The 13,793-nt window shown below is 40.3% G+C and overlaps 1 protein-coding gene across 2 annotated transcripts in view; it reads left to right on the top strand.

Annotated features, from left to right (window-relative positions):
• OTUD7A (OTU deubiquitinase 7A) overlaps positions 1-13,792 on the top strand; it is a 52,113-nt gene extending 38,321 nt beyond the window's left edge. The window contains exons 12-14 of one of the 2 annotated variants that reach the window (XM_059858160.1): positions 608-722; positions 968-1,052; positions 2,815-13,792. In XM_059858160.1, the coding sequence (XP_059714143.1) occupies positions 608-722; positions 968-1,052; positions 2,815-4,248 (1,634 nt within the window). In that variant the 3' untranslated portion in view covers positions 4,249-13,792. The remainder of the gene's footprint in view (positions 1-607; positions 723-967; positions 1,053-2,814) is intronic. The other variant, XM_059858161.1, reaches the window with a different exon arrangement.
• Position 13,793: the final 1 nt, after the last annotated feature.

A 13,793-nucleotide genomic window follows, 5' to 3' on the forward strand; every position in this document is an offset into this window, starting at 1 on the left:
AAGAACAATAATGACCTTTGCACTGCACTCTCTCAGAGGCCTCAAACTGACCTCTTAACCCACATCCATGTTGATCTCTGCTCTTCAATTATGTTAATTCGGTTTGAATCCAAAATCACGGTAGCTTCCTCTTGCTTTTGTTCTTAATGCTGATATAAATGTGTTTTTCTTTGACAGTACAAAGGTACTAAATTAAAAAGGCACAATAATTAGCAAACATATGAATCTCTGATTCTGAGAGGTAGGCAGGAATATTGCAACATTTTATTGCTTTCTGCTATTCTAATGGCTCTGTCTCCAGGAAATGTTGATTGTACAGTACAAATGGCCATGTGGTTCTCTCCAGAGGTCTCCCCTCCTCCACAGGTGACTGTCATTCACTCCAGGAGCAATCAGTGTATTAACCACTCCCTCTTTTATTGCACAAACATGAAAACAGGCAAGTGGAGCCCAGTATAAATAATTTGTGGTGCTCTGGATGAGGCAGTTCTGCAGCACAAATTCTGCTCTTCTTGATGCAGTGATTCTGCTTTTCACAGCTGAGTCTTTTCTTCTTTTTGTAATTTTTGTTTCCCCCACCCCAATCCTTGTTTCTTCTCTGCTTCAGCGGTGATTCCCCTGACTGACTCTGAACACAAGTTACTGCCTTTGCACTTTGCGGTTGATCCTGGCAAAGACTGGGAGTGGGGAAAAGATGACAATGATAACACCAGACTGGCCAAGTAAGACCTTTCTGTAACTTTGGTGTTAAGCAGTAAAATGTTTTGAGCTGTACCTGGTGGCAGTACTGGGAGAGCTGCTAACAGTGAGGGCTTGGTTCGTGTGCTCTGCTTACATGGCAGGAGACATGGGGGGGTTCTTCAGCTGGCAGTCACAACCAGGCTGCTGTTGCATCTCCCCCTGTTATGAAGTATTGTTTTTTCTTTGAAGCTTTTTGACTGCTTGTTCCCTTCTTTTTTATCTTTAGTTTGATTCTGTCTCTTGAGGCAAAGCTTAATCTTCTGCACAGCTACATGAATGTAACTTGGATCCGCATCCCCTCTGAGACACGGGTAAGGTAAACTTCCCCTTGCTCCCACAGCATGGGAGATACAAGGATAGGCTGCCTGCAAACACCTCAGTGCCCTGGCAGTGCACCAGGGACAGTCACTCATGGCTCACTGACACCAATCAGGCTTACAGATTTTTCTGGTTATTTGTTTTAATAACACTGTTGCTTGTATATTTTTTGCTGAAATGCGTCTTCTGGGTTATTTTTTCTGGTATAAATTTCAGTCATTTGTGTAATTTAAAGAAACCTTTTCTCACCATTGTCTTCTCAGAACTTTGTCTTGCTCTCCTGATGCCACTGTTAGGTCACCAATTTCTTTCTGAGAGTGCATTTGCACTTGTGGAAAGCTCCCAGTTTAGAGTGGCTGACAAAAGGCCACAGAATGGCACTGAACTGTAGCCTGCCTCTCCCAGAGAGCTGTTTTAGAACCATGCCCAGCTGGCAGTGAAATTTCTCTGCAAATTGCATTGAATAGGTGGAGGGGTTGGGCTGGAAGCAAAAGGTTGCTAGGAGAGGATGGAGGACAGCCTACACAGATGGAGTTTGAACAGAGAAACAGAACACAAAAGGAGAAAGTATTTTAACAAGCTGCAAGAGAGGAAAAATCCATTCTTCTACACTTTCTACAGTAGTAGCTACCACATCAGAAAAAGGAGAGTCAAAATGGTCCTGCAGTTGTAAGTGGTGAGCCCTTGTGGAACCTGCCTTACCTCTCCCTGCTCACACGTGCTGCATGATCATGGTCAGGTCACTGCAGCACTTCCCCTCTGCTCTGTGGGAATAACACCTCTGCTCCCAGCTGAGTGTTGGGGCGCTCAGGGCTCCCTGGGAGAGAGGACGTGTAAGTACCCAGGGACAATGGTAGGCAGGTATTTCTGTACCAGAAGTACACACATGTACAGAGCTTACCCCCTCCATGTCCTTGTAGCCAGTTGAATAGTTCAGATTTATCTCTAGCAGATTTTAGGTTCATGGTGCCTGCAAGCAAGGCTGTTCTGCAGCAGTACATGAACAGAGGCCTGTTTTAAAGTACCCTAGGATCCATGTTACTGCATTTTCAAGGAAGGTGTTTTATCATGTTACCTAAAATGTAAAGTGGATCTCAGACTTCTGCACTGCCTTTCCAATAAACATGAATGCACATCATTGTATTCCTCAGCCTACTTGCTTGAGTTAATGTTTGATATTTCAGATGAGATGTTTAACTCTGGTGCATCCTCCCTTTAATTTTCATGCACCAGAGACCTAAATAAATAAAAAGTCAATTTAAATAAGCTGGGTTTTGAACATAATCAATTTTGAAATGCTGCTGCACAGAGGTTTGTGTGCTGTATGCCCCTCACAGCTTCCAGCAGCAGCTCATTCCCCTACCATTGCATCCTCCCCAGCTCCTTTCCCATGGGCTGAGGAACAGCCTGCACAGCTGATCCTCCCTGTCCTGGCTCACTGGGGTGGGAGGGAACTTGCTACCCCCCATGACTCAGGCACTGACTTTCACAGAGCATCTGAGTGACTGACCTCTATTCTACAAATGTGCCTGAAAGGATCCAAAAAGCTACTGTAGGAACAAGCAAAATATATAGTAAGCACAGCTAGAAAAGCTTTATTTAGTGATGAAACCAGTCAAAAATGTCAGTGCATAAATTAAAAAATGTATTTAAAATCAGTGTCAAAATCTGTATTGAATTTGGGGTGGGTATTTTTGCACCAAGTCCTGTATGAAATGGATTTTGCTGTGTCTAATTATAATTCCTTTTCCATAGCAGGCCCCTTTGGCTCAACCAGAATCCCCTACAGCTTCTGCTGGAGAAGACGTGCAGTCTCTGGCTGACTCCATGGACTCAGACCGAGATTCCATCTGTAGTAATTCCAATGGCAATAACGGCAAAAACGGAAAAGAGAAAGAAAAGGACAAACAAAGGAAAGATAAAGACAAAACCAGGACGGATTCAGTTGCCAATAAAATAGGGAGCCTCAGTAAAACCCTGGGAATTAAACTGAAAAAGAACATGGGTGGTCTTGGAGGTCTGGTGCACGGGAAGATGAGCAGAGCCAATTCAGGGAATGGAAAAAATGGTGACACGGTAGAGAAAGTCAAAGAGAAGAAGTCCAAGTCTCGCAAAGGGAGCAAAGAGGAATCCGGACAGTCTGCGAGCACGTCTCCATCTGAAAAGACCACTCCATCTCCGACTGACAGAGCCAGCAGCTCCCCCACTGAAAAGGTGAACACTAAACCCTTCTCTGACAAGCAGTCTGACCCATGGAAGTACAGCACAGACGTGAAACTCAGCCTAAATATTTTGAGAGCTGCCATGCAGGGTGAACGAAAGTTTATTTTTGCTGGCCTTCTTTTGACCAGTCACAGGCATCAGTTCCATGAGGAGATGATCGGCTATTACCTGACCAGTGCCCAGGAGCGCTTCAATGCAGAACAGGAACAGAAAAGAAAGGAAACTGAGAAGAAGGCTGCACTGAATGGCTCCTCTAGTAGGAAACTGGAGCCAGAGGCATTTTCAAAAGAAAAAATAGAACCATCTCCTCAGGACAGGGCATCACCCGTCTTACCTCAAAGCCATACAACCCAACTGGTTTTAAAATTTAAAGACCGCACTAGTCCCACTCCCGGGTCCTTTTCTTCACCCAGCAACGGTGCCAAGAGAAGCGGCCCCATCCCGGTGTCTGCCCACTATAGCCATACCCCCCCCGTTCAAAGGCAAAGTGTCATCCATTTGCATGACGTCAACTCCAAGCCATCGAGCTTCCAGGATGATACCTACAAGCCAGTGGTTGGCACCCTGAAGACCTGTGCCACCTACCCCCAGCAGAACAGGTCGCTGTCCTCGCAGAGCTACAGCCCCGCGCGGCTGCCCGGGATGCGCACGGTGAACACGGTGGAGTCGCTGAGCTACGCCAGGCCGGCCGAACACAAGTCCCAGACCTACACAAACGGCTTCAACACCGGGGACGTCAGAGACTGCTTGGAGTACGCTGACGAGGACGCTCCTCAGAGCTGGCTGAACAACGACAAAAACCAAGGCAGAAGCACAGTTTGCCCAATATATTCCATCCAGCAGAACCGCTGCAAGAAGGAGAACTGTTCCTTTTATGGTCGTCCTGAGACTGAAAATTACTGTTCCTACTGCTACAAAGAGGAGTTAAAGCGCAGGGAGAGGGACAGCAAGGGACACAGGCATTGAGGATTCTTCCATGACTACTTAGTTTTACCATTTTCTTACTTACAAAGTAAACAGTGTTGGATTGCAGTAAAAGGAATCCTTAAAGAATAAAGGATTGATGAGTAAATAGTGTCTAGCTCTTCGCTTTTCTGGGGCAATGAGGAAATAATAGGAATAATTTATCATAAAAAATATTATTTTCCATTTTGTCAGTGTCTTTTTTACATGTACTGGTAAGCTGAAGGGTTGTTTACTCCTTTGTCAGTGCTGTGTATATGTTTGGTCAAAAGTTTACTAATGGTGCCTGAATTTACACTGACATCACTCAGGTAGTAGAATGATAGGGGAACGTCATACTAGTGAAGATGTGGTGTTGTAGTAGGGTAGTATCTGCCTTGCAGACATTTGAAATGATATAGCTATAGAGTATTTTTTTCTCAGTAAAACCTAAATTTTTCATAGCCTTTTTTTTTAGGATGGTAGTGATTTTGCATACTGCTCATTTTTAACATGGCAGCATATTGCATTGCTACTAACGTTTGTATATTTCAGTCTGAAATGGAATGATTCTGGAAAAATGGGAGTGAAAGGTCTGAATTCATGAGGGCTGTAGATCGTCTTAATTTTCAGTTCCTACCAATTATTTCTAAATTTTCATTGGAAAAAAAAATGTAGATTTGAGCCACTTTGTTCGCACTGAGTTTTTGAAGAGGTTTTATAAGAAAATTCAATATGACTTCATGTCTCCAAGCCCACAGTATAGTTCTGCACACCTGAATTTCAGAAGTATTTCTGTTGATGTTAAAATGCAGAGAAGTATTACAATAAAATTAAAATATTAAGAAAATTACTAGATATGGAAAATTTGATGACCAGCTAGGAAATTTAGGATCATTTTAGAGTCCAACTGCTTGCCAAAACCAATGCAATGCATCAGTTTATTGCCTTAGCTAGTGCACAAACCTAATCATTATTTACTTATTCCTTCTGAACATTATGGAGTGATAATTATTGCAAATGTAACTACTTGAGCCTTTCTTGAAGACTGTTGGCTCCTCCTCTTTTCAAGTCTCCTAGAGTGAGTCATCTCCCCCCCAGGAGGCTCCCAGATGGCTGGAAAATGTCTCCAGCAGAAATGGCAGCTTCTAGCACAGATTTGCACAAGTCTGAGATCCAAATATTTACGTAAGTGTTTGCAATACTTCTGAAAATAAAACTTTGCTCACAGAAGCATTTCTGCAAAGCAGACACTGCAGATACTGTTGAAGTAGATAGATGAGGAAGTTTTCTGGGATACAGCTCTGGGTTTGCACCCCTCCACCATCAGCTGGCAGAATGTAGAGCAGGAGCTCTTTGGCGTTGTTCCCCTCGTGAACAATGGCTCATTTTAAGAGCTAATTTTGCATGACAGGTGAAAGTACTGCCTTCAGGGCTGCTGACTCTGCCACCTCAAGGTGCAGAACAGGAGTTCTGCCTTCCTCATTAGGGAATAACACTTTTCTGGCCCACACAGAAAAGATTCTTTGCCAAAGAGTCTCTATTTCTGATTATTTGCTTGCTGTGCAGCCCAATTTAAATTCTTGACTAGGATGGCCACATTGCATACAGTTAATCCTAATTAACCCTGAAACCAAGCCTAAAGTCCCCTGTGAAACAAGATGCACAAACTTATGCTGCTGTGTCCTGGCTTTCAGAAAAAGCATGTGAGCTTTTCTAGTGTCCCAGATTGGTAGAACTGAGAACATACTTTAAATTGACCATATTTTTAGGTTTTCTACTGAATGGGAGTATTTCAAAATAAGTCCCTAGTACAAAAAGTTAGGGTCTTTGCCATGTTAGCTGTTCCATGAATCCAGACCTGTACTTGTATTTCTTGCTGTATACTAAGCATACACTGAATCTTACTGAACTTGCATTCCTTCATGAAAGGGAAATGTTGATATTTGTTAAAGCTCCGTGTGACTTCTGTCCTTAAGGTAAGCACCTTCCAAATCCCATGTCTCCCGTTGCATACACTGGTAAGCAGTGTCCTGTTTTGCTTTGCTGTTGTGATTATTACATTTAAGTTCTAATTGTCAAAGAAAACTGGGATTGCAAATTATTCTAAAACAAGCCAGACCCTGTTAAAAGAAATTCAGCATTATACTTGATTATTTTTGCTGCTGAGACTGAGAAAACTGGCAGGATAAAACTTCAAGAAAAACAGAAATATTTAAGAATTCTTAGGGCATTAGAGTAGCAGCACTGTGTGATATTCTACGAATCATTTCTGTGTAAAGTTGTGCTTAAGAAATATGACATTAGCAGCAATCCACACCAGCCCATGTGCTTAAGTGAGTTACATCTGTTCTGAATGATGAGAAAAGCAGTAGATGTGTAAAAATAAGCAATTACCATGAGATTTTGCTGTTTCCCATTTTCACAGGATTTGTTTCTATAGTATGTTTTTAAGATCTTCTCATAAAAGAAAGATTTACAGCTGGTCAGCATTTAGGTAAATTACTCTGTTCTGAATTATTGACTACATTGTACTTGTGTGTTATATTATTTTGAAAAGTTAGTCAGTCTTGTCTTTGTGGGATATCAAACCTGAGTGTTCCATTATCCATCCTCAGGACACTCAGATATTTCCATAAATATTTACCTCTACAGGATTGCTCGCTTTAAAATATCTGTTGTATGAAATACTGACAGAACCCTTTGTAGTTGTGCCTATTTCCTTAAAATCTTTTTGTTGGGATATCTTTGAATAATTTTCTAATTGCTCTTTTCTTTTAGAATTCTCTTCAACCATTCTTTCTATTTCTGGGCTATTTGTGGCAGCTGTGCCATAGCTGTCATTAAACAGACCAAACATGCAGAAACTGTGCCCTCCTCCTGAAGAAGTGTTGTTCAACTAAAAGAAAACTGTAACTATAGAAGAAAATTTTCTACCTATTTTTTTAGAGAGACTTCCCAACTGCTCATGAGTTGCATTCACCAGTATTGAAAGACATTGTGCCATTCCTTAGCTGCATGCTAGAGGTGATTACCTTTGGATAGATTTTGCTGTTGTACTGTATGCTAACCTCTCAGTGCTCTTTTGGGTTATTTTTCCTGACATTTGGAAGTGTTTGCAGCCCACAGGGCAGCCAGCCCTGTGCCTGATCTGCTCTCCCTACACCCTCCAGAGCTGTAGAGTTCCCACATAGTCCCAGATGTGGAGAGATCAGCTTTGCTTTGGAGGGACCCTCCTCATTCCTTCTGTTAGCCCAGCTGGCTGCAATGCACACATGTATTTTTGCATTTCTATGTGCTTTTCCCCCCTCTCTTCTTGATAGTGCTTCAGCATTTGTCACTGTAGTCCAGATTTCAGAAGTACAGAGTAAATACTGGGTAGGCTACACCTTCCCAGATGGATCACCAGGAGATATTTAGGTTGGAGGAAGTTGGAATTCTTTTAAAGTGTGAATGTGCAATTTTTCTAATTAAAAAAAAAAGGCTTAAACCTATTATGCTTTTTTTTTTTTTACTTTGTTCTAAACTCTGATGCAAAGGTCTGTTTGTAACAGAGGATACCTGTGATACATAATGGGTTTCAGTCATGCTTTATATTAAAGTTTCATTTCAAATTTTTTGTACAGAATTAATAAACCACTGTTAGAGTTTACTAATATATTTTCAGAGGTGGGTGTCATTGTAGCATATGGCTAACAAGCAGCTCATTCAGAAGAGGATTTTGTAGATTATCAAAAGTAACTTCAGATTTTGGATTTTAAAACAATTGGTGAACCTTTTGTTCTATAAATACAATGGCAATATTGTCCCAGCTTTCTTTAACAATTAGTTGCGTCTTCCTAAATCAAAGGTAACATGAGGAGCATCAGTAAAAGAAAGGTGCTGTACTTAAAAAGCTTTGTGTTGCTGGTATCCTAAGAAGGCTGAGCAGGCCAAGGGAGCGTTCAGGGTGTTTGTGGCGCTGGGAGCTGTGAGCAGTGCAGCGTGGCCCAGAGGGCGCTGAGGACGCTGCCCAGGACCTGTCACAGCCGGCTGCAGGGCCCAGAGGGCCGCCCCTCCACGGGGTCACGGGCTCGGGTGGTGAACGTGTACCAAAACATGCACAGCACAGGGCTGCTAAACCCTGCCCTCCACCTCCCCACTCTGACACAGCTACTCTGATGCTCACCTCCACCAACGGGACTGGTGTCCCTGACAGCAAGGAGGCTGCTTCTCGTCAGAAACTCTCAGCAAGTGTTACACAAGGAATGCTTTTGATGGAAGCCTGAGCCTTTGGCACTGCCTGCTCCCCACAGGCTGCCTACCTTACTCTTCCAAGGAGACAATGGATGAGAATTCTGCCTGAGGAGTAGAGAGAAGCCTTAGGTCTGTTTGGGCTGCCTTTGCTGTCCTCTGCAGTGTGTGGACAGAATCCCATTAGCAGTGGGGGCCTTAAACCAGGTGCTTCATTGACATGTAAAATATTGCAATCTGGCTAGTAAGGGAGTACGGTCTTCACGGCACTGTGAGTGTTTTGCACAGGTGAAAACCCAAATGTTCATAGAAACCACAATGATCTCAGATAAACATAAGTCCAGAGAAGCAAAATAACTGATGCTGATTGTAGATGGCGTTTTAGCTTAGTGTATTTTAAGTCTCTGTCAGTGTATTTGAAGAGTATCTGTTTTAGGGAATGGCAGCTTATGTGGAGGATCACCAAACTATAGCATAGAAATGAAGTTATTTCCGTAACAGACACTAATATCTATTTTAATTTGCACATGGATTTCCAGTGTATATGACTAAAATATTATATTGTTAAAATTGAGAGGAAGACAACACAAAGGTGTTTGTAAGTATGTTCTATTTCTAGACTTAAGGCTGTATTATGTTGGAATTTTACAAGCCAAGTTTAAATTGTAATATAGAAATTATTTTTATATTATTTTCAAAATATGCTACAGAGCAATATTTTGCGCCTTTATTATAAACAGGGTCATCATTTTAGTGGGTTACTTTCAGAAATGCTGGTAGAAATTAACCATGCAAAGAAAGCTTTGTAAATGTACTTGTTGTTTCTAACTGCTCTGTCTGTTGTGCACATCTGTATCTAATATGAGTTGAATATACAATTTTTTTTAATTGAAAAGCTTTAAATTTTTCTTTATATATTTTGGTACAACACTGTTCCTCTCTATTTAATTCTCTTCTGTCCTAACCAATAGCCACTTTTATAAGCAGCTTCTGAATAACATGCATCTGGAAAATTTCCTTACCAAATGAAACATTTCTGCACAGATATTGATTGACTTGAGACATTCATAACACACCCTGAACCCATTGGAGTAGGATTTGTTTGCTTTTTTAAAAAAGAGAATCAGCTATTTATTATTCCTTCAGAATGAAAATCAAGAGTGAATGCAACCATTTAGCATCTGGAGTTAAAAAAAATCATTCTAGATCATGGAAATGTCATCCCTCATTGGCAGATACATCCTCTTAATATGTATCAAGTATGCATTAGCTTCTTGCAGATTGAAGTGTTCAGATTTTATTGCTTCATAGTTCTTTGTACTGTACATATCAATTACTGATGAACTGTGCAAAGAAAAAGACTTCACAAACTAATGCCTATGTTAAATTAGAAGTCTGTGTTGTTTTTAAAATTCCCTAACTTTTTTTGTTTCAGTTTGTTGGGATTTGTTTGTTTAAGAATTACTATTAAGGTGTTTATTGCAACCAAAATTTTCAAACCTGGATACCTAATGATTGTGCATCTGGGTTTCTCCTGATCAATAGACTGGTTTTAAGGTGTACTGAGCATCAGTTTATGTGGGAAGAAAAGCTCCCTCTTGATTTCAGAAAATCAATTGAGTGTTACTCCAACACATATTCAGGTCTTTTCCTTATTAACACTCTATGCTTCCTTTCAGTCAGTGGAATTTACATTTTAGCTTTAGCATTCTCCCATGTGGGAACCAATAATTGGGCTTATTCATGAAGTGATTGTTTGGGATTGAGGATGGAGAGACTTGCCTTGTACAAAACACCACATAATTGTTTAACTGTTGCATTCTTAATGGGGCTCTTGTATTCCACTTCCAGGGTGGGGAAATAAGACCTTATTTTTTCCTTGGGTATCGTGATCCTGTTCTTTGTCTGGTTGGGTTATTCCTCTGAAGTGAATATGCTGTTCTGGTTGCTGTTTTCTGATGGTTTATCTCCCATTACCTGAATGCCTGTACTGTACCAAGAGAATAGAAATGGCTGATGCACATTTGCACTGTGGAACCAGCCATGTGGGTTAAAGCCACCATGTTCCAAACAGCCTTAAAATTATGACTCTCTGGGGACTCAGAGTCACTTAACTGGATGCAGCCTCTGTCCTACTTCCTCATTTAACCATGACTGTAAAACTTTCAAGCCTGCTGTAGTCTGTGTGTCTCCAGACATATTTATCTGAATACCCTGTTATCCTAACAGAAAATTTTGTTTAAAAAGTAGTGATTCCTTGACAAGTGTTAGTGTGTAAGGAAGCCTTAGTCAAAAGAGGAGATGGAGTAAAACCAGAGAAATTATTGTAGCTAGTGGAGGAACCAGGGCACCAAAATACTAAAAAGGGGAAAAATAGTTAAGATATATCAAAACCTATTTCCTGTCAACATTGTATGTTTTGTAGATCTTCCTGTATTCTGGGAAAACAGAGAAATGTTTTTGCCATTCACCTCTGCATCTAATGGAGCCTCTTACTTTGTTGCAGAGGTCTGCTATTGGGAAAGAAGGGAGAAAAGGAAGTTCTCTTCCCTTCTTAAAGCAAATTCTAGTGGGAGAATTATCTGAGATTGCAAAAATAGGATCCAATGTTGGAACTAAACAGTGCCTAACTCTTATGTGCATTCTGTATTTAATTTTCATTTTGCCCCTTTGAAACACCATTTCTTTAGAAAAAGAAGGACGGGTAAGTTAAGAGACTAAGCTTGTATGCTGATGATCCAGTTCTTCCTTCTTTCACATGTGGAATCTATATAAACATGAAAAGAGTTACACTAGAGTTGCACTTACCCTGCTGAGAGGTAAAACCCACCTTTATAGGTAAATTCCATGTAATTGCTTTGCCACAGAGTGAAATGGAACCTTTGCCTGAAGAAGGGTGACAGCATGTCAGCAGCCCGAGAGCCATGGCTGCCGTAGCTGAAACAGCAGCTCTTGATCATTCTTGCCTTTAACACAGGTTCAGTTCACTCTGGCCTGCGGTGTCTGAACAGTCTCTTTGTAGTAAAGATGAAGTGGAACACTGCCTTGCTGCCATCTGCTTCCAGGTTTGAGTAACAAAAAGCCTCTTCCCCATGCTTTTGGTTAAAATATGCAGGAGATGCAGCAGCAGAATGTGGCATCTCAGGCTCAGAGAATGCCCCACATCTCCTTTAAATGGGCTTTGCAATCAGGTATGAGTTGAAACACAGCCATGTGGGCGTCACAGAAGCGCTCTCATCTCTCAGCTTTGAAAATTGTGTGCACTTTTAAAGCTAACAAAAATGGAGCAATGGTTTTATTGCTTATTTGCTCAAGATTCTGAGTACTGTACATACAGTCTTTGTATAATGCACAGTGTGTGTACAGTACAGAAATGCTTTTCCCTCAGAGCCACCGGAGAGCTTTGCATGCACAGGTGCCCAACTCTGCCCACTCACCATAACCAAGGGGAACAAACAGGATTTAGGCCTAGACTAAATAATGGATGAAATGAGGCACATAGACCTAAACAGCTGTGAGTTCCCAACCATGGTGTTCTAGGCCAGCTCTGACAGCTTTGTACAAAACTCCATCCCAATGACTGAGATTAGGTTTGTGCTCTTTCCTGGGGAGGAGCAATTTCTTCTGTGTCTTTTCCAAGCCCATTGCTCTTAGTCTCTAACTCCGGTGTTTGTAATGTGCCAGGCTTAGCACGATTCAGCTAGGAAGCAGTTTTTAAAATCTCCATAGAGCTCTTGTTCTCTTTTTGGAATCCATCTCGAGTTTTACTTTGCATTCAATTTTAAGACATAAAATATTATTATGAACTTTTCATAATGCCTTGAATTTGTCTCTTGTGGGGCTGAAAGACTTTGTTCTCCTTGGGAGGCCTTGTTCTTCCTCATTGATTCTTGTGACTAACACTTTTGTATGGAAAAAGTTGAATGAACCATTGAAAGTATCTCTGCTGTTTACATGTACTTCTGCCATTTGGTACACTTTGTGTTGTTAAAACCCAATGCCTCTCAGACATGGGCAAAGCTTGAAGGACAGTCTGAAGTATTAGATACAAAAGGTATATGTAGTAAATTCATCAGAACTCTACTGTTGCTATTGTATAATATGCCCCCCCCCAATTGTTTGTACATCTTTTTTCCTATTGCTAACTTTTTTTTTTAATCTTCTGTTTTCTTAGACAAATTCTAAAGCTCTTTGTCCTTAAAGCCTGTGATAGATTTTCCAGTAAAGAAGATTTGGCTTTTGCAGTTCAGGTTGCATATAGAGTGGCTTGTCTCCCAAACAAGAATTAAGGTAACAGATGTTGCACCCTTAGCTTAAAGAAGTATTTTTACTCATTAACTGAGAGTCTCTGTTCAATTATAACCAAAGCTAATTATATAAAGTTTAAAGTGTCAGGACTGGTAATGTGACTCTATCTAATAACTTGGCCAACTCAGCATTTTTAACCCATAGAAATGTACAATAAATGTATTTGTATTTGAAGTCTATTTCAAAGAAAGTAGTTGGCTCTCACTGGGGCTTAAGAAAATGTTAATAAAGAGTAAAGTAAGTCTCATTGATTTTGGTTGGCTGAGAATTCAACTTCTTCATAGTCTTACCACTCTTCTCATTTTTCAGAGTCTGAGTTTCTTGTTGCCCTTCTATAAGTTTATACTCTTTTAGCAAATATTGACTAAGGCTTTCAATAAACTATGTAATAGAAATTACAGAAATTTATTTATAGCTGAAATTACTCTTCAGATTTTTTGTTTGATCATTTTCATGCAAAAATGAATTAATTTATCTTTTCCCATTTCCCCTTCGTATTTATAATTTCAAAACACCCTTGGTTGCAGTCACCTTTCTCTGCAAAAGAAAACAGTTGATAATTTTTAAGCTGACTGCCATATTGTTTGAATCCACTGTTCAAAAGAAACACGAGCATTAATTAACATGCAAGAATAAGAAATATTTCTTGTTGTGAAAAATGTGAGTTCTTGAGAACCTTTTCTACATGCAGTTTTCATTCAAGTTAAATGCCATTTTTAATCTGATCCATACTTTGACAAAGATGATGTGTAAGAGCTGTTTTTAGCAGTTGGATTGTTACTTTGTAAAGTATTAAAGCACTAAACCAATTTTTGCAATAGGTAGTAAAACTTGCTTTTGTTTTGAAAAACTTCCAGTTATAACTGTTGCACTTTTTATAGCAGAACTGTATTTAATTTCTTTCTTTTATGAAAGATTACTCAAAGTAACTGATAGCTCTGTAATCTGTGTGAATTGGCTTCTCCATTATTTGAATCTGAGAGAAGCTACAATGCCTATTCAATAAAATTAACTTATTTCTAAAGTAC

This window comes from Haemorhous mexicanus, chromosome 13 (genome assembly GCF_027477595.1).
Source record: "Haemorhous mexicanus isolate bHaeMex1 chromosome 13, bHaeMex1.pri, whole genome shotgun sequence".
NCBI classification, from domain to species: Eukaryota; Metazoa; Chordata; class Aves; order Passeriformes; family Fringillidae; genus Haemorhous; species Haemorhous mexicanus.